This window comes from Scyliorhinus canicula, chromosome 12, assembly GCF_902713615.1.
Source record: "Scyliorhinus canicula chromosome 12, sScyCan1.1, whole genome shotgun sequence".
Classification (NCBI taxonomy): Eukaryota; Metazoa; Chordata; class Chondrichthyes; order Carcharhiniformes; family Scyliorhinidae; genus Scyliorhinus; species Scyliorhinus canicula.
Genome location: NC_052157.1, coordinates 111,965,805 through 111,993,380, shown reverse-complemented (window position 1 = coordinate 111,993,380; position 27,576 = coordinate 111,965,805). Strand labels below are relative to the sequence as shown.

At 51.3% G+C, this 27,576-nt stretch overlaps 1 protein-coding gene across 1 annotated transcript in view; it reads right to left on the bottom strand.

Annotated features, from left to right (window-relative positions):
• Positions 1 to 27,576, bottom strand: part of rasa4 (RAS p21 protein activator 4) — a 298,226-nt gene that overhangs the window by 85,622 nt on the left and 185,028 nt on the right. The window contains exons 6-7 of the mRNA XM_038813851.1: positions 18,002 to 18,083; positions 8,834 to 8,968 (exon numbers count right to left, since the gene is read on the bottom strand). Of these exons, the coding sequence (XP_038669779.1) occupies positions 8,834 to 8,968; positions 18,002 to 18,083 (217 nt within the window). The remainder of the gene's footprint in view (positions 1 to 8,833; positions 8,969 to 18,001; positions 18,084 to 27,576) is intronic.

The following is a 27,576-nucleotide window of genomic DNA, read 5'->3' as shown; positions in this document are numbered from 1 at the left end:
CCAGGACAGAGCCCTGCTGCAGGTTCTATTCTGAAATTCAATTTTACCCCCTTTGACTGGGAGCAGCCTCTAGCTTCACAGCTGAAGGCTATTCAAATGAGGAATTAGCCTTGTTAGTTGTGAAAGCACTTCACGCTCCTGAACTCTCAAATGCCTCCTTGAAGGCACAGGTGCCATATCTCGGAGGATATTTGGGAATGCATATCCAGCAACCTTTGATGCCTGAACAGTGTGCCTGAACTCCAGGAGTGTTAGCATCATAGAGGCAGCTGCCAACAATCACACACTTAAGAGCTGGGCTTCAGAACTGTGGATCATCCCATGATCAACGGATAAGTGTGTGGATGAGTGGAGGGCAGCTGAGCATGGCCTCCCTAATGTTCCCAGTGGAGATCTGGGCCTGGGTTCCTGATGTGGAGGGGGGTAAGTGTGCAGAGCGAGGTATGCCAGGCCAATTGGCTCACTGGATGGCTCTATGAGAGAAGACGGGACACGTAAGGGTGGGGGAGGCTTGGGGGATTTGAGGGTCATGGCGTGGAAGCTCTAATTGATTGTCAGTCTGCCTCCTTCTCCAATTACTTCCAGATATAACGATATTTGCTGGAGGTCGAAAAAGCCAACACAGGATGGAGGCAGCACCACATGAGCAGGGGGCTGCCGCACATGCTGTAGACCCAAACGTCCATCAAGCTGAAGAGGGACCCAGACCCAACTGTCCATCAGGCTGAAGAGGGGCCCAGACCCAACCGTCCATCAGGCTGAAGAGGGACCCAGAAGGGGAGAACAGCGATGGCCCAAAGAGTACATGCACCGTTGGTCATTCAACAAGCTGACGGACACCATGTGCCGCAGAAGACCCGAATCTCTGGGACTCCAGCCACCGTCTCAGCCCTTTCCTGTTTATTAGGGGCTATTTTCTCCTGCAGGGACAAAGAGAGGGCATTATGAGCTCACGCTTAATGGGTCAGGGTGGGTCTTTAGCAGGTGGCATGTGTGGGCACTGCACTTGGACATGGAGGGCTAGGGGATTCTGAGGAACAAGCACGAAGATCAGATGTTGGGCGGGTGCGAGGTGTCAGCCAATGAATTGGGGGGGGGGGGGGGGGTTTGCAAATTTGATGGGTGGCAGATGGAACTGATGCCAGTAGAGAGGTGGTAACTTACCCTTGCAACTCAGCGGAGGTTGTTGATCTTCTTCCGACATTGGACGATCGTCCTCCTTGTCATGCTGCCTGAACTGACAGCGGCCGCTACTGCTTCCCAGGCAGCATTGCTGACCTTGCTGCTGACCCCCTCAAGGGAACAGGGTACTTTCCTCTCATCCACAGCATCGAGATGCCTGGCCAGGTCACCATCCCCAAATCAAGAAGCAATTATGTGCGCCACCATGCTTGTGTGTTGACTGGAGTGAGTGGTGAGGGAGCTTTTAAAAGCAGCTCCCCCTTGTTTACGATGTGTTGAACAGGCACGAGTCGGTGAATCAGACGGCAGGGTAATGTTGAAAACCTCGTGAGAGCTCATTTTGGCACTAAGTGCCGCAACCTTATCCAGTGGCGTGGGCGAGCATGGCGGCCGCAGTAAGAAGAGCTCCTGCCGGTGGCCACAATTTGCGGCAAATTCGGGGATTTCCCCGAGTCATCACTCACCCCCCCGACTATTGTCAGCCTTTGGGGCCATCACGGGCAGCTAGCCAGGCTGGTTTATAAACCGGCGAAGAACATCGCGCGGGTGTCGGGCGGCGGGGGCTGAGGCGCTGGGCCTAGCGCAGCGAGGAGGTCGGAGCAGCGGGGGCGGAGCTAAAAGCAAGCCGAGGCGGCAGGCCTGAGGCCAGGGCACGATGTAGGTAGGGTGTCCCACATCGGATGGCTCCCACCTAGAATGAAGAAAGAAGGCTGAAGTCCGGTCCCAGGGGAGCTCTGGGGGAATGTAGAGGAGAAAGAAAGAAGGTTTGAAGAAGTTTGGTCGAAGTTTTTTTTTCTCCCGTTTCTCCCCCTTTTTTTTTTGTGTGAAGGAAGAAAAATAGTTTCTTTAAAAAAAAGAATAATTCAGATTGATGAAGGACAGGAGGGTGGAAGGGGAGAGAAGAGAAAAGAAAGAAAAAACAATAAGCCGCTAAAGGATGCGAAGAGCAGCGTCGAAGAAAGGAGGAAACGCGAGTTCGCCGCTGAACGAGAGGACGAGCAAAAGTGCTGACAGGATGGCGGAAGCCGAACCGCAAGGCTGGGTCGCACTATTTACAGTGGAGAAGATGACCGAGGTGATGCTGCTGGAGCTGGAAAAGCAGTTCGCAAGGCACATGGAGGCCTTGAGGAAGGAGACAGTGGTCGCATTGAAGTAATTGGTGGAGGAGGCAATCGCCCCAGTGAGGGTAGCTGTGGCAAAGGCATCAGCCGAGGTGAGAGAGCAGGGCGAGAAGATGAAGGAAGTGGAGGAGGCTGTGTCACGACACAACAACCAGGTCACCTCGATGGGGGACGAGCTGCGGAGGATGGTGGAGGTCAACAGAGGACTCCGAGAAACTTGAAGACTTGGAGAACCGCTCAAGGCGGCATAATTTGAGAATTGTGGGCTTGCCCGAAGGGACAGAGGGCCCAAGGCCAACAGAGTACTTCGCTAAGAAGTAGGCGGAGCTGATGGGGAAAGGTGAGAACCCCTCCCGGTATGAGCTAGACCGAGCTCATCGGTCATTAAGGCCGAAGCCCAAAGTGAACGAGCCATCAAGAGCAGTAATTATCTGTTTCCATAAGTACTGCACGAAGGAGAAGGTATTAAGCTGGGCGAAGCAGAAGCGTGAGGTGACATGGGATGGTACTGCGGTTCGGATCTACCAAGACTTCATGGTGGTGTTGGTAAAAAGACAAGCGGTGTTTGGGCGAGTGAAGGCGGCACTGTACAAGAAGGGGGTGCGATTTGGTATGGTATACCCGGTGAAGCTGAGGGTAACGTATAACGCCAAAGACTTTTATTTTGAGACAGCGAAGGCGGCTGAGGCGTTCATGAGGGCAGAAGGCTTGGGACAGACGTGAGGAGCAGAACTGGAAGAGAGACTGTGGACTGTGTTTGAGCAGCTGGAAAATGTATAAATGCTACAGCTTTCTTTTTACTGATGCGTATTGTAATTTACTTCTCTTTGCATAGTTACAGAGTTCAAGTTATTGGTTGGGTTGATTGGCGTTCTGTGTTGCGACGGTTAAATGTTATGTTAGTGAATTGTATGGGTTGGATTGTTGGTTTTGTTTTTTTTCTTTCTCTGGGACTGGGTGGGAGGGGACGATATATCTTGGCGGGGGGAGCCACCCGCGCTAGCTAACTAAAGTCAGCTAGTGAACGGAGGTGAGGTGAGAGGAGGGTTGCGGATGTTGGAGCCTGGATAGCAGGCTTCAATGGGCCCACGAGGCGAGCAAGAGAGGAGGAAGTGATAGATGCTGGGAGATGTTGTTTCAGTCGGGAAATGTAGGGGGGGGGGGGTTCTTGAGGGGGTGGGGTTCAATGTTAACAATGGACAGGGGCGGGTCAGGCTCATGGGGCAGGGCTCGTTGGGGGGGGGGGGGGGGGGGCGTGAGAGACCCCCAGTAAGGATAGTCACGTGGAACGTGAGAGGGCTAGGAGGTCCGGTCAAGAGGTCAAGGGTGCTTGCGCATCTGAAAAGTTCGAAAGCCGATGTGTCAATGCTGCAGGAGATTCACTTGAGGGTGAAGGACCAGGTGAGACTTAAAAAGGGCTGGGTTAGTCACGTGTTTCACTCTGGATTTGACGGAAGGGCTCGAGGGGTAGCGGTGTTGGTCAGCAAAAGGGTACGCTTCCAGAGGGAGAAGGTGGTGGCAGATCAGGGGGGGTAGATATGTGATTGTGGCAGGGGCGCTGGAGAGGAGATTAGTGGTGCAGTTAAGTGTATACGGTCCCAATTGGGACGATGCGGGATTCGCGAAGAAGGTGTTTGGGGCCATTCCCGACTTGGACACACACGAGCCGTTTGTAGGGGGGGGACTGGAACATGGTGCAGGAACCAAGGTTGGACAGATCACGGCCGCGCTCGCTGGTCCCACGGGGGCGGGGGGGGGGGGGGGGGGGGGCGAAGGCACTGGCTGGGCTAATGGTGGAAATGGGAGGGGTGGACCCTTGGAGGTTCCTGCACCCAAGGGAACGGGACTACATGTTTTTCTCAGCAGTCCATAAGGTATACTCGCGGATTGACTTTTTTGTCGTGAGAAAGGCTTTGCTGGCTGGGGTCAAGGGGTCGGAATACTCGGCAATTGCAGTGTCAGATCACGCTCCGCATTGGGTGGATGTGGTACTGGAGAAGGGGGTAGCGCAGAGGCTGAGGTGGAAACTGGATGTGGGGCTTTTGGGGAACCAAGTATTCTGTGAGAAAATTGAAAAGGTAATTAAGGAATATGTAGGTTTCAACTGTACGGGTGAGGTGTCGAAGGCAGTTGTCTGGGAGGCTCTAAAGACGGTGGTATGGGGTGAGGTAATTTTGTTTAAGGCCAGGGTGGACAAAGAGGAGAGGTTGGAGCGGCAGAGGATAATAGATGAGATGTTGGAGGTAGATCGGAGTTATGCAGAAGATGGGGACCCAGCAAAACTGGAAAAGAGGAAGGAACTACAGGCGAGCTTCGACTGACTGTCCACCAGGAAGGCGGTGCGCCAACTGAGACGAGCAAGAGGTGCAGTTCATGAACATGGAGATAAGGCGTAAGCAGGTCAGCTCCGGAGGGAGGGAGCGGCAAGGGAAATTCTTCGGGTGAGGGATGGGGCAGGGAAGTTGGTGGTGGCTCCGGAGCTGATTGACAAGGTTTTTGAGTTTTATGAGAGGTTGTACAGGTCAGAGCCACCCGGGGGAGACCGTGAGATGCAGGAATTCTGGATGGGTTGGAGTACCCAAGGTTAGGGGAGGGGGACAGGGCAACATTAGAAGGAGCAATAGTGGAGCAGGAGTTAAAGGATGCGATTGGAAGGATGCAGTCGGGAAAGGTGGCAGGGCCGGATGGGTTTCCGGTGGAATATTATAAAAAATTCAAGGATAAGTTGGCACCCCTGATGGTGGGGATGTTTGAAGAGGCGAGAGGGAAGTGGGTGTTGCCACAAACCTTGGGGCAGGCATCGATTTCACTATTGCTAAAAAAAGATAAGGATCCAACGGAGTGTGGGTCGTATAGGCCCATATCACTTCTGAAAGTGGACGCAAAAATATTGGCGAAGGTACTGGCAGGTGGGCTGGAGGAGTGCCTCCCAAAGGTGATAGGTGAGGATCAGACGGGGTTCGTGAAAGGGAGGCAGCTGTTTTCGAACATTAGGAGAGTTTTGAACGTTGTTATGGCACCGGCGGAAGGGAAGGAAACAGAGGTGGTTGTGGCGTTGGACGCTGAGAAGGCATTTGACCGGGTAGAATGGGGGTACCTGATGGCAGTTCTGGAGCGGTTTGGGATTGGATTTGTGAACTGGGTAAAGCTATTATATAACGAGCCGAAGGCGAGTGTCCGCACAAACATCAGCTCGAGATACTTTTCTCTCCACCGTGGGATGAGGCAGGGATGTCCTATGTCCCCCGTGCTGTTTGCACTTGCGATTGAGCCATTGTCCATCACATTAAGAAGTTCGGGAGCATGGAAAGGAATACTGCCGGGGGGTTGGATAGAGCATAGGGTGTCCATATATGCCGATGACTTGCTGCTGTATGTGTTGGAGCTGAGTGCGTCGATAGGAGGAATATTGGAGCTACTGCGAGTATTTGGGTCTTTCTCTGGGTACAAGCTGAACCTGGACAAGAGTGAGTATTTTGATTTTCTCCATTTGAGAAATCTCTCCAAATGGAGAAAATCAAATTCGCCATCCGAGGGTCGGACGACGGCTTCCACAGAACGTGGGAGCCATTCACCCAATTGTTCCGGGACCTGTTTGTGGCCAACGAACAAGAGGAAGAATAGTCGGGTGGCCAAGAAACAGGGGAAAATGGATGGGAATCGGGGGAAGGTTGCGGGGGGGGGGGGGGGGGGCTACGGGTTCGTTATGGGGGCTTGACGGCTAGCTAAGGCCCAAAACCAAACTGTAAATAAATGCCAATAAACATGTGCCTCGGACATATTGGGGAATATAAAATATGTATGCCGGTTAAAGGGGGGAGGCCACAGTTATTATTATGAAGATGCTTACCTGTAAATATATATGTTAATTTTTGCGTGTTCTTTTTTTTTTCCTCTCTCTCTAACAATTTGTAATTTGTTCAATATAAAACATGAAAACTGAATAAAAAACATTTATAAAAGTAAAAAAAAAAGAGTGAGTGTTTTGTGGTGTCTCGGCCAGGAGTGGGGGCAGTGGTGGGAGTGGGGGCAGTGGTGGGGGGGGGGGGGGGGCTGCCATTCCGTCGGGCAGGGACTCACTTTAGGTACCTGGGGGTGCAGGTTGCCCGGGAGTGGGGGAGGCTTCGCATGTACAACATCACTAGTTTGTTGGGGAGAGCGAAAGCCGATCTGGCAAGGTGGGATGGTCTCCCTCTGTCACTGGCGGGTCGGGTACAGGCGGTTAAAATGAATGTGTTGCTGCGATTTCTGTTTATTTTTCAATGCCTACCGATTTTCCTGCCAAAGGCTTTTTTCAGGGAGATTGAGGGAAGGATTACCTCGTTCATAAGGGGAGGGAAGGTGGCCAGAGTGAGAAAGGTGCTGCTACAGAGGGGAAGGCAGGCAGGGGGTTTGGGTCTTCCGAACCTGATGTACTACTACTGGGCGGCGAATGTGGAGAAGGTGCGGAGCTGGGTCAGAGGGGTTGATTCCCAGTGGGTCAGAATGGAGGAGAGTTTGTGCAGGGGGTCGGGACTGAAAGCACTAGCAACAGCGCCGCTCCTGATAGCTCCGGGGAAATACTCAGGGAGTCCGGTAATAATAGCTTCATTGAAAATCTGGAGGCAGTTTCGCCAACACTTTGGGTTGGGGGCAGGGTCAAGGGAAATGCCTATTCAGGGGAACCACAGATTTGAGCCAGGGAAGTGGGATGGAAGTTTCTGGAAATGGAAAGAGAAGGGGATTCTCTTTCTCTTGGGGGTCGGTTTGCAGGATTGAAGGAGCTGGAAGCGACGTATGGGCTGTTGAAGGGAGAAATATTTAGGTACATGCAGGTTTGAGATTTTGCCAGAAAGGAGATACAGAGCTTCCTGGAGGAACCGGCCTCCACATTGCTGGAGGAGGTGCTGACGACAAGGGGACTGGAGAAGGGGGTAGTGTCAGCGCTGTACGGAGCTATTTTGGAAGAGGATAAGGCACCACTGGAAGGGATCAAAGCAAAGTGGGAGGAAGAGTTGGGAGAGGTTATAGAGGAGGGGGTCTGGTGTGAGGTGCTCCGGACAGTAAATGCCTCCACCTCATGTGCGAGGTTGGGGCTGATACAGCTGAAGGTGGTACACAGAGCACACCTCACGAGGGCGAGGATGAGCCGATTCTTTGAAGGAGTAGAAGATGTGTGTAAGCTTTGCGGGGGTGGGTGGGGCGCTAATCACGTTCATATGTTTTGGTCCTGTCCAAAGCTAGAGGATTACTGGAAGGAGGTTTTTAGGGTAATTTCCAAGGTGGTGAATGTGAAACTGGATCCGGGTCCCCGGGAGGCCATATTCAGGGCGTCGGACCAGCCAGGGTTGGAAACTGGTGCGGAGGCAGATATTGTAGCCTTTGCTTCGTTGATCGCCCGAAGGCAGATCCTGTTGGGATGGAGAGCAGCCTCTCCACTCTGTGCCCTGGCGTGGCGGGGGGACCTGTTGGAATACTTGACCCTTGAGAAGGTTAAGTTTGAACTGAGGGGAAGGACGGAGGGATTCTACAAGTCATGGGCATTATTCATTATGCACTTTCAAGAACTGGATAACATCAAACGTTAACTGGTGGGGGTGGGGGATGGGTGGGAGGTTTGGGGGGAGGGGGGCTGTGTATATTAAAGATGGCTATAGGTAATCCCTGATTCCTTTTTGTCATTTGTTTATGTAAACATGCGGGCTGTTTTTGTGGGTTGGTGGGAGGAAGGGATCGTTGTTATTGTTATGGAGATTGACATATTTGTTGCTGATTATTGTTTATTGTTGGTGGGTGTAAATTCGGGAGAAAATGTGAAAAAGGAGAATAAAAATATATATTTTTTTAAAGTGCCGCAACCTTGCCAACACAGCAGTCCCAAAATACCCAAACGTACCCAAATCCGGAGTTTGAAATGTTTCCATTGAATCGCACCCTGTTTCCAAAGGACACAGTGGAAATCCCAAACAACAGGTCTCTGAGTTACAGACTGACCTGCTGCAGTTAGACAGCCAATTCAGTGGCCCTCACTTTCATCCTGAGCTAGATTTTCCAGTCTCCCACCCCCACCTTTCTGGGCGGTGCACCACTCCCTGGCGGCAGGAATCTATGCTCCCCCGGCTTGTCAATGGGCTTTCCCCATTGAACCACCCCACACCACCGGGATTCCCAAGGGTGGGATTTGCTGCTGGCAGGAACAGAGAATCCCAGCGGCTGGAAAACACCAGCCGCAATGGCGGAACTCTCAAGGAGCCCAGTCCCTTTCATTACGTTGAAAGAGAGCAGGGGAGTTCGTCCCGGCATCCTGACCTATACTTATCACTCAACAAACATCACAAAAACAGATCATCTGATCATTACCACATTGTTACATGCAGGACAAACGGGCTGCAAAATCAACAGTGATCCAATGACTGTGAAGCACCTTGGGTCATCCTGAGAATGTGAAGGATGTTTGGTAAATGCAAGGCTTCCCTTGCTTGCGAAAAGGTATTGCATTAGTTGCAGTATTGCTACAAACAGTCAAAAGCTGTGAGTCGGCAGTAACCTACCTTTCCGAGGAAATCGTTTTTGCTGACCAGGTCCCAGTCCCATACCTCCACGTGCAACGCGTTCTCTGTCCCTGTCTCGTCCAGGACAAACTCAAACACCTCATTCCAGCGGGGGTAACAGGACCTTTTCACAACCTACATGCAAGAGTAATCAGTATGAACAACTTTTACTTGACCCACCCACGACAGCCACCCAGTGCTGCCCATCCGAGTCGACAAGTATGAAATGAAATGAAAATCGCTTATTGTCACGAGTAGGCTTCAATGTAGTTACTGTGAAAAGCCCCTAGTCGCCACATTCCAGCGCCTGTCCGGGGAGGCTGGTACGGGAATCGAACCGTGCTGCTGGCCTGCTTGGTCTGCTTTAAAAGCCAGCTTTAAAAGCTTGGTCTGCTTTAAAAGTGTTGAATGCAGCAAGGTCGACAAGCAATAATGATAATCAAGCAGATAATCACTACAATATGTTACTGGATGCTCTCTCAATCAGTGACCAAAGGATGAGTCTGTCTTACATGTGACTCCGGATCCACAGCAATGAGGTTGTGGTTGACTCTCAAGTGCCCTCTGAAATGGTGGGCAGTTAGGGCTGGGCAATAAGTGCTGGCCCAGCCAGCGATACCCACTGGCTGGTGATGTATCTTGAATAAACCAAGGCACATCACCATCTATGTCGCATATCAACATATCCCATCCGTAAACCCTTTATACTAAATGTTTTTCCCACACTCCAGAAGCTTAACGAATTTTGACCACTTCCTTGTGAAGCACCCCATTAATTGTCTGCATTCCTTCAAATTTGACTTACACAGAAATTTCCTCTCTTATCGAGTTTGCCCCTGGTGTTTTGCATAATTATAGAACTGAGATTAGAGCAAAATTGAGTGCCATTGACAGTTAGTAATGAAACAAGTTCCAAACTCAAAATTGCCATTTTAATAACTAATGTAAATCACTGACTCTTATGAGTCACTGCTCAGACTGGATCAATGAATGTGGTTCCAAAATGGCAAAAGAGGTCTGTCGATCAAACGGAAGCAGATTTCTGTCATTTTAATTGTGACAAATTTAAGACTCTTATTCTGGTGTTTCTAATTCCCTCCGTGGCCATGCCCCGTCCCATCTCTGTAACTGTGTCCACCCTACTGCCTTTGAGAGCTCACAGCTCTTCTGACACTGACCTGTTGTAAATCCCCAACTACCTTTGTCGAAACATTGACTGCAGTGCTCTCAGTTGTCCAGACCCTAAACACTGGAATTATCCGCCTTTCAATTCCTCCATAACACCCAAACTGACTTAAATTCTTAGCAGTCCCTCCAAATCTTCCTTCACTGGCTCAGCATCCATTTCTGTCTGATTGCTTGTGTGTGAATTGGCCCAGATTCCTCTACATTCAAGACACTGGGTGGGATTTTCCAACCGTTCCCACCAGCGCGATCTTCCAGTCCCGCCGACAGTGACCCCCCCCCAGCTCCACCGCGGGTTCCCCAACAGCGGAGGGTGCGAGCAACAGGAAACTACGTTGAGATCAGCGGGACCGGGAGGTCCTGCCACCAGCCAATGGCCGGCCGCCTCCACTGCCCCAAAACACGCCACGCCAGCGGAAAGGGAAAATCCCACCCACTATATATGTGTAAGTTGTTAAATCTCCCCAGGCATTGCTCACAGTCAGTCGGGAAATACATTACATTTTAACCTAGCTCACATGACAGGTGAAAGGGGTTTCCAGGTTGGATGCCCAATTTACACCCCACCCGAATATGTTCTCCACTGAAGTGGCGAAGTGCGAGGGCAGTGCAGCAGAAATTTGGATAATGTGTAAAATTGGGGTCTCTTAAGAGGTGGTCCTGTTCTTCCCAGGCAAGTTAGGTTAAACATGGCACTTCAGGACACTTCTGCTTCACAGTGCCAGGGTTCGTGGTTCAATCCTCGGCTTGGGTCACTGTCTGTGCGAAGTCTGCACGTTCTCCCCGTGTCTGCGTGGGTTTCCTCCGGGTGCTCCGGTTTCCTCCCACAAGTCCCGAAAGACGTGCTGTTAGGTGAATTGGACATTCTGAATTCTCCCTCTGTGTACCCGAACAGGTGCCGGAGTGTGGCGACGAGGGGCTTTTCACAGTAATTTCATTGCAGTGTTAATGTAAGGCTATTTGTGACACTAATAAAGATCATTATTGATATTATATATTCTGAGGAACAACAGAATGATCGGAGCTGAGAAAAGGAACCATGGAATAACTTATAGGCATTCTGAAACCTACATTGCCTGGGGAGTGGTAGTAAGTACTATTTTAGATGTATTGCATGTACAATATACATACTACAAATATGAACACTAGACCTCAATATTTGAAACGAAAATCGCTTATTGTCACGAGTAGGCTTCAATGAAGTTACTGTGAAAAGCCCCTAGTCGCCACATTCCGGCGCCTGATATTGAGAAACGGGTGGAGCTTTCTACCACTAAAAAACCCATCCTCTAACAGAAGTTTAAATACAGAGACAGGGTTCTCCTATGCGAATCCACTGCGAGGGAGGGCAGAGAATTTGGAGGCAACATAAGCTGGCGGCCGGATAATCCACTCCTGCCGCTTGTCAATGGCATTTTCCATTGAAACCACCGGGGAAACCTGCGGGCGGGGGTGCGCTGCCGGCGGCACCAGAGAATTCCGCCCAGGGTTTGTGTTGGTGCTTCAGTTCAATTATTGTTAATCCTCAACAGACTGCAGTGATCTGTTAATCTAGATGATCAACGCAAAGTCCTAATGGAGGACATGGTTTTGGAAGGTAGACTCAGAAACCAGGGAGAAACCAGGACAGGGCACAACAGAGGGTTGTTTGCTTGTTTCATCTCCTCACGCACCTTTTATCTTTTTCTCTCCCTTTGGAGGATATCATGAACACCCCTGCATGATTGCAAAGGCCTGAAGTGGGACCAGAATCTGGGGCTGTGGTTCTACCTACTAAGCCACACGGGAGAGTCTCCAAAAGGCAATGAAGAGCAAAGCATCATAAGGTGCATTACTTTGAGAAAGGTTAGGGGAAGTGGAAAGTTGCTAGGGCAGAAGGCAAATGCAGGACAGAAGGCTGAGGAAACAGGTATTCCAGGAGTGGTGCACAAGGACAATCCGCTGCCGTTGAGAAAGGCGAAACCCGCGGAAATTAAAGTCGGCGAAGAAATTACCTGGGCCAAAAATTTTCACCGCGACAGAGAAGCTCTCCATGTGGTAAAAATGTTGGAAGTGGCCAGAAATCTAAGTCTCACATCCAAATACGAAACTTCTCATTTTGCAGGGGCAGAAATGGGGACATTTTACGGAAGCAGCTGGCCATTCAAATCATCAGATGGCTCCACTGAATGGGATTTTGGTAGGCCGAGAGTCTGAAACCCCAAGCGTCCAGGTTGGACCAATTAAAAACAGGTCTGAACTTTGTGAAATAGTTTGAATAGCCAGGATACCCCTTTAAAGAGACAGCCTGGGGCCAGGCCGGAGAATCGACTGCGAATCCCTGTGGGGGGGGGGGGGGGGGGCGCCTACCTCAGGAGGGGCCTCCGATGGGGCCTGGCCTGCGACCGGGGCCCACCGATCGGCGGGCCGGCCTCTCTGGCTGGGGGCCTCCTGTAGCCCTTCGTCATGTTGTGTCGGGGCCGGCGTGGTGAACGGCCCACTGCGCATATGCACGTTGGCGCCAGTGCCACTGCGCATGCGCGGACCCCGCGGCGCCCAGTTCACGCCAGGATCAGCAGCTGTCTGTTGACATAAACCTGCCGATTTCCATCACTGGATTAGTGCTGCATGACTATTTTCACAACCACCCATTATCATAGTAGGGTTCCTCCTAGTTAAGTTTGATTGACATTAATAAGTGGGTTCTGACTTTTTGATGTAAGACTATGTATTCCAATGCTTGTTGGTTTGTGTACTAGAATGAAATATTTATTGTTATAAGGCTTTACTTAGTTGAAGGAATGTAAATGTATTAAATGGGCTTCTAAGAATGAGGTTTTTTTCCATATAATGACGTCTGCAATAGATACTTAGAACTTTATTTGACAGAACTTAATTTTATCTTATAACTTTATTTTATCTCATGGTCCCTGGGAACTGCCCTTGGTGGATACGAGGTGAGTTGTCATGGCAGGTGTAAGTGCAAAGGGTAGTGGGTAGGGGAGCATGGAACCAAATTGAATTGGCACTAAATTGGCATGGGACTATAGAGGACCATAGGTACCAGTTTGGGGGCATAGGTTGACATGGAGGGTGTGAGGGGTTCTAGGGGGTGGGGTGGGAGTCATGAGGTGGCATGGGTTGGCACGGATGGGACAGGAGGAGTGTACGGGGTTAGAGTGCTTGAGTGGCGAGGGCTGGAGGGATGCTCCATTTTTTAATTCTTTATTTTTAAACTTTGGACAAAGTACCAGGATCCTGAGGCAGGCCTTCCTGCTGGCCTGCCCCCACACTACACATCCTCCTATGTGCTTTCCAGGTCGCCCACCCTGACTTCTCATCCAGCTCTTTCTCCCTGAACCAAACATCTAACATCCGGGCTCCCATTTTAGATGTCGAGTCCACGAGAGCCAGAAATTCTCTTTGCTCCCCCGACCAGGGAGCAATAATTTGGCCCCTAGGCTTTTACAAAATACACTTCTGGAAGATAGTATCTGTCATAATATCCACTCATGGGTATAATGAGATGCAGACAGGCAGTGATTGACACACAGGATAACCAATGAACACACACGACACAGAACAACCAATCACCAGACAGGGCACTACCACTATAAAACACACGAGGCATTAAGACTCTGCCTCTTCTCACTGGATACAGCTACGGAGATAGTTAGAGTGCACAGGGCCATGAGCACCTTCTTCATGTGACAGAGAGCTAGTCTGGTTAAGCCAGTCTGAGGTTATCAGTTTAGATTAATAGAGTGTCAACCCACAGCAGATTATGTACATGATGCACGATCAATTGCACAAAGACAAGAGTTGGACACAACTGAGGCTTTATTACACTCAGATATGTGGCCTCCTACAGCAGCTGGTGAAATGGCTGCTGTACGGGGAGCACACATATTTATACTCCACCTACTGGGCGGAGCCAGCAGGCTGGTATTCCCCCGTATCTGTAGTACAGGGCCTTACCATACATACCCTAATATATACAGCAGTGGTTACTACCACATTCACCCCCTGTTAAAATTGAGTCCGGCGGGGGTGGTGGAGAACTATATACAGCATAAGTTTAATATACAGAGAAAAAAGATTTTGAGTTCAGAACCAATTACAGGTTTAGCCTGTCCGGAGCCTTGATCTGACGTTGGGAGCGACGCAGTGGTGGCGGCGATTCTGGCGTCGGTCAGGTCCTTGGTGATTCCGGGAGCGTGCCGAGATTGTCTTCATCCTCGGGCGTGGGCAGGGGGAGGACGGATGGTCCTGGGGGGTTGTTGCTCGGTGCGCCAGGGGACGGGAGGGCGGCGCCGGGCTGGGGCAGTGTGCGTGTGTGTGGAACCTGTTGGTGCCAGGTCCCTGAGAGAGACAGTATCTTGGCGGCCATTGGGGTACGCTACGTGGGCATACTGGGGGTTGGCGTGGAGTAACTGCACCCTTTCCAACAACGGGTCCGCCTTGTGGAGTTGTACGTGCTTACGGAGTCCTGGAGCTGCGAGCCAAGTTGGGAGCGACACCCCGGAGGTGGACTTCCTGGGGAAGGCAAAAAGACGTTCATGGGGTGTGTCGTTAGTCTCAGAGCATAGGCGCGACCGAATGGAGTGCAGTGCATCGGGGAGGACCTCCTGCCAGCGGGAGGCCGGGAGATTTCTGGACCGGCTACCCTTCAGACCTTCCCGTTCTCCCTCTCCACCTGTCCGTTTCCCCGGGGGTTATAGCTGGTCGTCCTGCTTGAGGCGATTCCGTTGTGGAGCTCATGACGCAGCTCATCGCTCATAAATGAGGATCCCCTGTCACTGTGGATGTAGGCGGGTCAGAGCGAAGATGGTGTTGAGGGCTTTGATGACGGTGGCAGATGTCATGTCAGGGCATGGGATGGCGAAGGGGAATCTGGAGTACTCATCGACCACACTGAGGAAATATGTGTTCTGGTCGGTGGAGGGGAGGGGCCCTTTGATGTCCACGCTGAGGCGTTCAAAGTGGCAGGAGGCCTTCACCACACGCTCATGGTCCGGCTGGTAGAAGTGTGGTTTACACTCCGCACAGACCTGGCAGTCTCTGGTATAGCCCTGACTTCCGCGATGGAGTAGGGCAGATTACGGGCCTTAATGAAGTGGTACAACCGTGTGACTCCCGGGTGACAAAGGTTGTCGTGCAGAGTCCGGAGTCGGTCCACCTGTGCGCTGGCACATGTACCTCGGGATAGGGCATTTGGGGCTCGTTGAGCTTACCGGGGCGATACAAAATCTTGTAGTTGTAGATGGAGAGCTCGATCCTCCACCTCAAGATTTTATCATTTTTGATCTTGCCCCGCTGTGTGTTGTTAAACATGAAAGCTACTGACTATTGGTCAGTAGGGAGAGTGAATCTCCTGCCGGCCAGGTAACCCCTCCAATGCCGCACAGCTTCAACGATGGCCTGGGCCTCTTTTTCAACGGAGGAGTGCTGAATTTCGGAGGCATGAAGGGTTCGTGAAAAGAATGCCACGGGCCTGCCTGCCTGGTTGAGGGTGGCGGCTAGAGCGACGTCTGATGCGTCGCTCTCCACTTGAAAGGGTAACGTCTCGTCGAATGCATGCATCGCGGCCTTGGCGATGTCGGCCCTAATACAGTTGAAGGCCTGTTGAGCCTCGGCCATCAGGGGGAAAAGGGTGGACTGGATGAGTGGGCGGGTCTTGTCCGCATAATTTGGAACCCACTGGGCATAGTAAGAAAAGAACCCCAGGCTTTGGGGCAGTGGGGAAGGGGGTGTTCCATGAGGGGGCGCATGCAGTCGGGGAAGGGCCCCAGAACTCTGCTCTGGACCACATAGCCGAGGATGGCTAAGCGGTTTGTGCTGAATACGCACTTCTCCTTGTTATAAGTGAGGTTGAGGAGAGTGACAGCGCGGAGAAATTTGGCAAGGTTGGCATCACGGTCCTGCTGATCGTGGCCGCAGATGGTGACATTGTCTAGGTACATGAAAGTGGCCCGCAGCCCATACCAATCGACCATTCGGTCCATCTCCCTTTGGAAGACCGAGACCCCGTTGGTGACGCCAAAGGGAACCCTAAGAAACCCGTAGAGGCGGCCATCTGCCTCGAAGGCAGTGTATGGATGGTCCGATTTACGGATGTGGAGCTGGTGGTAGGCGGATATTACATCTACAGTTGAGAAGACCTGGTACTGTGCAATCTGATTGACCATATCAGATATGCGTGGGAGGGGGTACGCGTCGAGCTGCGTGTACCGATTGATGGTCTGGCTGTAGTTCACGACCATTCTGTGTTTCTCCCCCGTTTTCACCACTACCACATGGGCTCTCCAGGGGCTGTTGATCGTGACCGAGGCGACCAGTCGTCTGGTCGTCGCTGGTGTCAGACAATGGGGTGCCCGGGGGGCAAGGGTCCTGGAACGATGGTGGCGCCCTCGTGCTGTGGGGGACAACAAGATGGAGGCGCCTGACGATCCTGAGGAGGACACGATGGCGGCACCCACGGGCCGCACGTGGCGGGGGTTGAACAAGATGACGGCGCCCATGGGCCGCACGTGGCCTGGGGAGGGGAAGATGTCGGCGTCCACTGACCGCGTGTGGTCCACGGGAGGAAGATGTCGGCGCCCACTGTCCGTACACGGGGGGCGGGGGGGTTGGAGCGATAGCGGCGACTGAGCGAGCCTGGCACACCACAGCGAAGTGCCCCTTTTTGCCGCAGGCCTTGCAAAGGGCGCTCCTGGCCGGGCAGCGTTGGAGGGGGTGTTTTGGCTGCCCACAGAAGTAACATCTGGGGCCCCCGGGGTTGGCTGGTTGGGGCGTTGAACAGGCGTAGGGTTGGCTGAATGGGGTCCCCGATGGGGCGGCCATCTGCGGGGTCAACGATGTGTAGGAGAGTGGGCCGCGCGGCCGGGGGTGTAGGCCTGGATATTGTGCGAGGCGACCGCCATCGATAGCGCCAGCTTTTTGGTTGCCGCGAGGCTGAGCGTGGCCCCCTCTAAAAGTCGCTGGCGGTTGTGATCTGACGCAATCCCCATAACGAAAGCGTCCCGCATGAGTAAATTCGAGTGTTCCGTGGCCGTGACGGCCTGACAGTCACAGTCTCTGACCAGGGGAATTAGGGCACGCCAGAAATCTTCTATTGACTCACCAGGGAGTTGACTACGAGTTAAGAGAACGTGCCTGGCGTAAAGTGTGTTAGTCCGCTGAGCATAACTCTCTTTCAGTAGCGTCATGGCTTCATCATAGGTCGGCACGTCCTGGATAAGTGGAAAAATGCTGGAGCTCAGCCACGTGTAGAGGATCTTGATCTTCTGAGCTTCCAGAATTGGGTCTGGTGCAGACCTGATGTAAGCTTCGAAACAAGCTAGCCAATGTTCAAAGTCCTTTTTGGCGTTGCTTGATTGGGGATCCAGCTGCAGGGGATCCGGCTTGATGCGGAGGTCCATCTTTTGAAAACTTTAGTGTAATAAATTGATGCACGATCAATTGCACAAAGACGAGAGTTGAATACAACTGAGGCTTTAATACACTATGATGTGTGGCTTCCTACAGCAGCTGGCGAAATGGCTGCTGTACAGGGAGCACACATATTTATACTCCGCCTATTGGGCGGAGCCAGCAGGCAGGGAGTACCCCCGTACCTGTAGTACAGGGCCTTACCATACATACCCTAATATATACAGCAGTGGTTACTACCACAGTACAGCAACAAGCAAGTTCAATAAAACAGTGTTGGACCATCTCCCGTGTCGGAAGCCTGATTCGAGTCTAACTGCATCCAGTTGCAGTCGATGTTAGACCAACTCAGATAACACATCAGTATCCTTTCATGTAATGTGTTTAAATTAGCCTGCTGGTTACATGGCATGGTTAAATCAGTATCAACTCGCCTTTTGCCCATTGACAATAATGAGGGATATATAATAATGAGGGATATATATATATATATATTGAAATGCAAGTTATCAACACCTTTAATAGGGAGTTGGTGAATTTGGAATTAGCACAGAAGGAACAGGCTGGACTCACAGAGGTTTCTTGGGTTTTCCCATTGTATTGCACTCTGACAAAAGGATCCGAAGCTCCATTGAGATCTCTGCGAGCCAGGTTTCTGAGAAGAAAAAAGAAAGAGTTTGCATTTATATAGCACTTTTCAAAGGCTCACCATGTCTCCAAAATGCTTTACAGTCATAGTGTACATAGTGAAACGAGTGCCGGTAGTTTTGGGGGAAGGTGAGAGTGCACAGTGCGTTTTTTTTAAGCAGGGTCTGCTGCAAAATAAATGGAAGTGAAACAAAGAGAAATGGCTATTTTAAAAAACGTCTCATAAAAACGTTGGGATGGTTTTAAAAATATCATTCACTACAACGACACCATTGAGATGTCTTATTTCATATGGGACACAGATGGCCACTGTGAAGCGGGTTAAAATGCGCAGCCAGCGGTGAGGATCGACTTGGGTATTTCAGTCGCGAGGGATGGAGAGTGGTAAGGTTAGAATTCCTCGCAACACACTGACAGCACAAAGGACTAACAAATGCCTGAGTGTATATTACTGTTACTCTGTTTTCTCCTTTGACTCTGGTGTGGAACATGCCCTTTGCAACTGGTACGGAGAAGGGAAAGGGCTTTGATCGGAGGGTGACAGAGGACTAGGCTGGAGAAAAAAGAAAGGTGACTGATGCAACCCTCTCTGAGTATTCCACCTCCTCCTGATTTAAAAATAAGCTCAATGTAACCTGATGCTGCAGCCACAGAATTTCCACAGGGAGGCATTTCTGAATGATTTGTTGTAGGAAGCCTTTTACAACCTGAGTCATAACCAGCGCCTGCTCCAACTCAGCAGAGGTCAACCCACACTCCCCCCCAATACAAACAAATGGCTACAATTGAAGTAATCGCGTGGACCATTCCTGGGCCCATATATACCTCTGGATTCAAGTCAGTAGTTCACACTGGAACTTACTAAAAACAGCCCCACTTCTGGACTGTGCCTTCTATAGGCTTCTCCTCAGAGGATGAAGCAACATGGAGCTGCCATGGTGGGACCCACCACGGGGGATGCTGGCGGAGCCAGCCTAAAGTCCTTTGACTTTGGGCGGAACTGGAAATGAAATGAAATGAAAATTGCTTATCGTCACAAGTAGGCTGCAAATGAAGTTACTGTGAAAAGCCCCTAGTCGCCACATTCCGGCGCCTGTTCGGGGAGGCTGGTACGGGAATTGAACCGTGCTGCTGGCCTGCCTTGGTCTGCTTTAAAAGCCAGTGATTTAGCCCTGTGCTAAACCCCTTGGGGCGAGGGAATCCCGGCCTTCATTGCTACAATGAAAGCTGCTGCTAAAATTTACAACTTGCAAGGTTCAAGGCTTTTGACCAGCTGTTTGCGCAGTTGATTAACTCTTGACACCACTCCCAGGAGTTGAGAACAGTATGGTTCACGCGCAAGGTTCACAATTTGCTGGTGAAGTAACAGTGTATGAATAAGGCATACTGCTATTAACAGGCAGGTCATCAACCAGTTCAAAGGATCAAGAGATTCACTATGAGCCACGTTCACTCAGCTCCTTTACAACCTGTTTCTTTAATCGCACTTCTATCACCACCCATATCAGATGGAACTTCATACCCGTGACCAGCCCCCCAACCACTGGGAGCTGACAAAAATGTGGGAGGGGTGTAATGCTGGATTGCATGGTATGGGTGCCATGTTTGTTGTTTACCCGCTCCACTGGTATTTTACCAGCAATGGGGGGGGGGGGGAAAGAAGAAGGGCATGCAGCCCACCCACATTTGGGTCAATTGAGGCCTTAAATGTTCAATTAATGGTCACTTAACCGCCCCTCCAAGCAGAATTGTTGGTGGCACTGCAGGTGTGCGTTTGTGTGTGTGTGTGTGTGTGTGTGTGGGGGGGGGGGGGGGGAGTTGGGTCAGGCCAATAGATAAAACCTGGTGGCTTAGTTAGAATAATAATCTTTATTGTCACAAGCAGGCTTACATTAACACTGCAATGACATTACTGTGAAAAGCCCCGAGTCACCATATTCCGGCGCCTGTTCAGGTACACAGAGGGAGAATTCTGAATGTCTAATTCACCGGACAGCGCGTCGTTTGGGACTTGTGGGAGGAAACCGGAGCACCCAGAGGAATCCCACGCAGACGCGGGGGGAAAGTGCAGACTCCACACAGACAGTGACCCAAGCGGGAATCGAACCTAGGACCCTGGAGCTGTGAAGCAACTGTGCTACCGTAGTGCCCAGTTGGGGGCTAGGGTAATGCCTCAGCTCCGCTCTCACAAACCCAGGGCGCGATTCTCCCAAAACGGGAGAAATCGTAAGGCTGGCGTCAAACCCGGGCGGGTTTTACGCCAGCGCGCCCCTTCCCGACCGGGAACCGATTCTGGTCCCCGGTCGGGGCTAGCATCCCGACGCCGCAAGCTCCGGCATCACGGGCTTAACAAATTTCGTTAAGCCCGCTTGCCGGAGTTGGCGCCGGCTGACGCGTCATATGACGTCAGCCGCGCATGCGCGGATTGGAAGACTCCAACCCGCGCATGCGCGGATGACATCATCGCGTATTTGCGCGAAACCCGCGCATGCGCGGGCCGGGATGCCCCTCAGCCGCCCCACGAATGGATACTGCGGGGCGGCGGAAGGAGAAATAGTGCGCGGGCATCGGTGCCAATCGGTGCCATGGTTATAAAAAGCGAGTTGTTCCCGCCGTTTTTACGAACGGCCAGACCAGGTGTGTTTGCCGTTCGTAAAAACAGCGTAAAGGGCTGGGACTTCGGCCCATCTAGCAGCTGTGAATCGCTGCCGGCCGTAAAAAAACGGCGGCAGCGATTCGTGTCGGGAGTTGGGTGGGGGGAGGGGGGAGAATAGCGGGAGGGCGGGAAAAATGTCGGGAAGGCCCTCCCGCTATTCTCCGACCCGTCGTGGGGGGCGGAGAATCGGGCCCCCAGCCTCTCAACCCTTTGCCTCTGTAGCTCCCACTGGCCCTGCTGAGACAAGAGAATTACTGGTCATTTGATTGGCCAGCAGCTCTTGAAGGCAGAACTCCATCCCTGACGTGAGCGGAAGTCGCACCCTGGGCTAATAACTGTAAAGTCAGAATGGGATTTGCCTGCCAAGCTGAGGTTGCAGACTTCCTAAAGTCCAGACATCTCAGCTTGAAATCTTCCACTATTAGACACACAACTGAGAGATCCTTGTCCTGTCAAACAAGTCTTACTATCAAATTGGGATCTTGGAGAATCCTGAATGATGACTCAGTCTGAGAGTTTTTAAAATAAATTTAGAATACCCAATTCATTTTTTCTAATTAAGGGGCAATTTAGCGTGGCCAATCCACCTATCCTGCACATCTTTTGGGTTGTGGGGGCGAAACCCACGCAGACACGGGGAGAACGTGCAAACTCCACACGGACAGTGACCCAGAGCCGGGATTGAACCTGGAACCTTGGCACCGTGAGGCAGCAGTGCTGCCTACTGTGCCACCATGCTGCCCTGCTCAATATGAGAGTTAATAGCCATTCACCAGATCACTAAAATACCTACTAGGTCACCTTGTTGCCAAGTTGCTGAATCGATCACTCACTCAGGGTTAAAACTACTGGCCAGTCCATCCACGCAAATGTTTGGAACAGTCTCATTCCTCTCTTTGTGGATGGATGTGCGAGTCCCTCGCCTCTCTCAGGGCAAATGTGTGAGGGTTTCCCATGTGTGGTACGGCCAGGTTCACTGTCCGCGGATGTGGAGCTACAATTGCTTGTGGATGTTTGTGAATTGTTTTTTGACGGGCGCACGGTTAGTATAGCAGATCATTAAATCTGTTTGAATGATGTTGGGGAAAGCAGACATCCCTGACCTATTCCACTGTGTGCTGAGGCTGTGTCTGTGTGATCTATTCTTTGTGCAATGTGTCATGAAACCCAAGATTTATCATGCATCATCAGGCACCCTTAATTAACTGCACAGCCTTTGCAGACAGAATCTGTCAGACTATGTGCTGCGTCTGAGGTGCTCAACATCCAATGAGTTGCTATCTAAATATCTTCTCCATATTTTCTACAACTTGCTGTGCGGCACCGTTCAACATTTGATACTTGCAATAAAAATATTTGCATTTTTATTTTTTGCGGAAGGTGTACAGAACTATCTTTGATTCCGACAACATTGGGGTAGGACAGGACTGAGTGGGAAGAATATAAACAAATCTCCAACATTTATCAATGCCCGAGGATAAATCGCCTCCACATTTCAGAGGGAGAATTCGATACATAGTTCCAAAGAATGAAACTTTAATTAAAGCTGATTTACTTTTTCAGGATGCGATAAATCATGAGGTTCTGTTGTAAATTACAGTAGAAGTCCATTTAATCACGGTGGGGCAGAGTGGGGGAGGGGTTAGGAGTGGGGAGTGGGGGAGGGGAGTCAGGCGGAGGGGGGAGGGGTGACGACTCAGGCAGAGTGGGGGAGGAGGGTGCAGAGTGGAGCAGATTGGGGAGGGGAGAGGGGTGAGGGGTGAGGATTCAGACAGAGTGAGGAAAAGTGAGGAGTGGAGCAGAGTGGGGGAGGGATGAGGAGTCGGATAGAGTGGGGGAGGGGGAGGAGTCAAGACAGAGTGCGGGAGGGGGAGGTGTCAGTGAGAAATGGGGTAGAGCAGGGGAGGGCTGAGGAATGGGACAGAGCGGGCAAGGGGTGAGGAATGGGGCAGAGCGGGAGAGGGGTGAGGAATGGGGCAGAGCGGGGGAGGGGTGAGGAATGGGGGAAGAGTGATGAGTTGGGCAGAGTGGGGGAGGGGTGAGGAATGGGGCACAGTGGGGGTTGGGAGGAGCCGGGCAGAGTGGGGGAGGGGTGAGGTGTAGTGCATGGTCTGGGGTGGGGGGGGGGGGGGGGGGGGGGGAGAAGGGAATTTTTAAATTAAAATCATATTGGAGCTAGTGAGAACTGAAGGCTCATTCTGATTGTATTGGACAGGGATTGGCTACACATGGGAACACAGTTTCTATTGGTCCAAGGAGAAGATTGGGTTTTAAAATCGTGACTGTGGGACTGACATTTCACAGAATATCCCCATGCTACAGGCACATCGGTTTGATAGCCTATTCGTTTGATATGTGATTCTTGACATGCACAAGATTTCTTTTTTTTTTTAAATAATTTTTATGACATGCACAAGATTTCTGTTTCTAAAGATGGATATGCACTAGACCCAGTTGATTGCTCTTCTAGAGAGAATAATATAATTATTAGCATTTCCCCAAGAATTATTGTATTTCAATTTTCTTTATCGATACTCTCTTATTGCTCTGCCCTGACACGGCTGAGACACTGGGTCTGTCTGTGCCACTTACTGTCAATGTCACTGGACAATCAGTCCACCTCTCTCCTCCCTCTCTCAACAATTACTGTTACAGCACCACTTTTAGAGTGCGAAGTTTGCCTTTTCCTTTACTTTCTGAAACAAACGTTCCAAGCTCAGATCCCCAGTTGTTCAGCAGATAGCGAGATTTCAGACAGATACAGATTTGCTTTGGAATAACGATTACAGAATGAAGCTGGGTGACTCAGCTGGTGCATACATTGCCTATGACCTTTTATAAACTAAGGAGGCACGTCAGCATATTTGAAAATATGAAACCGTTCAATTGTACTTTCGAATCACTTTGCTATTATTGATGTTCTATCAAATGTGAGGTTATCCATTTTGGTAGGAATAACAATAAAAGGGATTATTATTTAAATGATAAAATATTAAAACATGCTGCTGTGCAGAGAACTGCTCCTTCCTCAGGTGAATGCATCTGAGGAAGGAGCAGTGCTCCGAAAGCTAGTGTTTGAAACAAACCTGTTGGGCTTTAACCTGGTGTTGTAAGACTTCTTACTGTGCTCACCCCAGTCCAACGCTGACATCTCCATATCATGACTGTGCAGAGAGACCTGGGTGTGCTAGTGCATGAGTCACAAAAATTGGTTAACAGGTGATTAAGAAGGCAAATGGAGTTTTGTCCTTCATTGCTGGAGGGATGGAGTTTAAGACTAGGGAGGTTATGCTACAATTGTATAAGGTGCTAGTGAGGCCACACCTGGATTATGGTGTTCAGTTTTGGTCTCCTTACCTGAGAAAGGACGTACTGGCGCTGGAGGGTGTGCAGAGGAGATTCACTACATTAATCCCAGAGCTGAAGGGGTTTGATTACGAGGAGGGGTTGAGTAGGCTGGGACTGTACACGTTGGAATTTAGAAGGATGCGGGGGGGATCTTATAGAAACAAATAAAATTATGAAGGGAATAAATAGGATAGATGCGGGCAGGTTGTTTCCACTGGTGGGTGAAAGCAGAACTAGGGGGCGTAGCCTCAAAATAAGAGGAAGTAGATTTAGGACTGATCTTAGGAGGAACTTCTTCACCCAAGGGTTGTGAATCTATGGAATTCCTTGCCCAGTTAAGCAGTTGAGGCTCCTTCATTAAATGTTTTTAAGGGACTTCCAGTGGCAGCTATGAGGGAGTACGTCGTGCATTTGGTGGCTCCCGCTCTGGCCTGACTGTTGGACCTTTCCCCCGACTTTTTTGCGTTTTTGAGCGCTGGCTTTGAAGGCAAAGTCAATCTGGCACTGGTTCCACACATTGGTGTATGGAACAAAGAACCCTAAGGGCTCAAAAAGGGAGAAATAGGAAAACAAGCAAGGGCTGGGTGGAGGTTGCAGCAGAAGACAATACGGCTGATGTTCAGACCACTGCTGTGACGGCCCAACCATCAACGGAGGAGTTGATGCTGGTCATTCAAGAGGGCTTCGCGAGGCAGAAACAGGACTGTCTTGATCCGATAAAGGAATTGATCCATCAGCTGGAGCGCAGGTTGGATGCCCAGGATCTGACGATTCAGAAGCTGGAGAAAGCACTGACGGACCAGGAGGAGCACCAAACGGTGGTGGAGCAGGAGATGGAGATGCTGAAGGATCAGCAAAAAAGGCTGCTGGAGGAGGTAGAGGACCTGGAGAATAGAGCTCGCTGACAGATCTTAAGAATTGTCGGTCTCCCGGAGGGGCCTGAGGGTGCTGACGCTGGCGCATTTGTGGCGAGTATGTTTCAGAAGCTTCTGGGGGAGGGGGTTTTCCGCCGACCGTTGGAGGTGGACAGGACGTACAGAGCGCTGGCGAGGAAGCCGCGGCCGGGGGACCCCCCCCCCCAAGGGCGATGGTGGTCCGGTTCCACAGGTTGCTGGACAAGGAGTGTGTTCTCCAGTGCGGAGCTGCAAATGGGACAACAGCATTTTGCATGTTTATCAGGATCTGAGCGTGGAGGTGGCCAGAAGGAGGGCAGGCTTTAACCAAGTTAAGGTGATCCTGTTTAAGAAAAAGGTGAAATTTGGACTGTTATACCCGGCACGTGTTTGGGTTACCCATGAGGGCCAGCACTTTTTGAGTGATGTTTCTATGTTTCTCTTGTCGTTTCTCTTCTGTATTTGAGTTCGGTTGAAGGGGGAAGTGAAAGTTATTTGGTTTCTGTGGGTTTTCGGTGTTTTGGTGGGGGTGGCTGGTGGGGCTTTTTACTTTGTATAACTTTGAATTACACTATTGTGGGGGTTTTCTCTGTGTTTTTCTTTTTGTTTGGGTTGTCTCTTATTTTAACAGGACGATTGTTTGGGGTCGGTTTGATGAGGGAAGTGGTTTCGATGGGTGGGGGGAGGGGAGTGAGGGAACAATAGGTGGGAGACTTCTTGGTGCCGGAGGCAAGGGTCACCAGGTTAGCTGGGTGAGCTAATCTACGGAAGCAAAGTGGGGGGTGTGCATATGATTAGTCTATGGCAGGGATTAGGTTACAATGTGTTGTTGCTGCGGTGGGGGGGGGGGGGGGGGGAGTTACTCTGCTGATGAGGGAGGGACTTAGGTTTCGGGACAGAGAGGAGGTCGGGGGTGGGGACTGCCAGGAGGCGGGCTGATGGAGGCGCGGTGCATGGGCTGGTGGGGAGCCCAGGAAAGGGGATGGTTGATCAGCGAGGGGGGCTGATGGAGGCACGGTGCATGGGCTGGTGGCGAGCCCAAGAAAGGAGATGGTTGATCGACGAAGGGGGGGACACGGTGCCCCCCAACTAGGCTGATCACCTGGAATGTTAGAGGGTTGAACGGGCCGGTCAAGAGGGCGCGTGTGTTTGAGCATCTGAGGGCTCTGAAGGCGGACGTGGTAATGTTGCAGGAGACACAACTGAAAGTGGCGGATCAAGTCAGGCTAAGGAAGGGTTGGGTCAGTCAGGTCTTTCATTCGGGGCTGGACACCAAGATCAGAGGGGTTGTGATTTTGATCAACAAGCGGGTGCAATTTGAGGTGGGCAGAATAGTCTCCGGGGGGGGGAGGGGGGGGGGGGGCGGTGGCGTAATGTTATGGTTAGCGGTAAGCTGGAGGGGAGGAAGGTAGTCTTGGTTAATGTGTACGAGCCAAATTGGGATGACGTGGAATTTATAAAGAGGTTGCTGGGGAAGAGACCTGTCACGGACTCGCACAAGCTGGTTATGGGAGGGGATTTTAATACAGTCATCGATCCCGGCCTGGACCGGTTGTGTTCAAAAACGGGTAGGGTGCCAGCAATGGCAAAGGAACTGATAGGGTCCATGGAGCAGATGGGGGGGGGGGGGGGGGGGGGTCCATGGAGCAGATTGGGGGGGGGGGGTCGACCCACAGAGGTTTAGGCGGCCGATGGGGAAGGAGTTTTCTTTTTATTCGCTTGTTCACAAGGTTTATTCCCGGATAGACTTTTTCATTTTGAGCAGGGATTTACTGGCAGAGATGGTAGACACACTGGGTGGAACTGCAGGTTAGTGAGGAGAGCTACCAGCACCCGCAATGGAGGTTAGAGGTGGGGTTATTGGCGGACGAGGTGGTGTGCGAGTAGCTGAGGAAGTGCATGCAGAATTACCTGCAGGTTAATGACACGAGGGAAGTGTCAGCAGCGGTGGTCTGGGAAGTGTTGAAGGCAGTGGTGAGAGGGAAGCTGATCTCGATCTGGGCTCATTAGGGACAGGACGGATAGGGCAGAAATGGACCGACTGGTAAAGGAGATCTTGCAGATAGACAGGAGGTATGCGGCGACCCCGGGGGTGGAGCTGTTAAGGGAATGTCGGAGGCTGCAGGTGGAGTTCGGGGTGCTGTCCGCAGGTAAGGCAGTGGAGCAGCTTAGAAAGGCGAGGGGTGCGTTTTACGAACATGAGGAGAAGGCCAGCAGAATGCTTGCACAGCAGCTCAGGAAGAGGGAGGCGGCCAGGGAAATAGAGAGGGTGGTGATGGGGATGGGAACTTGGTAGGGGACTCGGCTGGGCTAAACAGGGCCTTCAGGGACTTTTACAGTGGGCTCTATTGCTCAGAACCACCAATGGGACCGGAGGCGATGAGACGCTTTTCGAACAGACTGATTTCCCAACAGTGGGTAGATAGCTGGCAGATGGGCTGGGGGCCCTGATTAGGGCCGAAAAAAATAGTTGAGGTCTTGAAGGCAATGCAGTCGAGAGCGATGCATCAGATGTCGCTCTGGCCGCAACCCTCAACCAGGCAGGCAGGCCCGTGGCATTCTTTTCACGCACCCTCCATGCATCCGAAATTCGGCACTCCTCC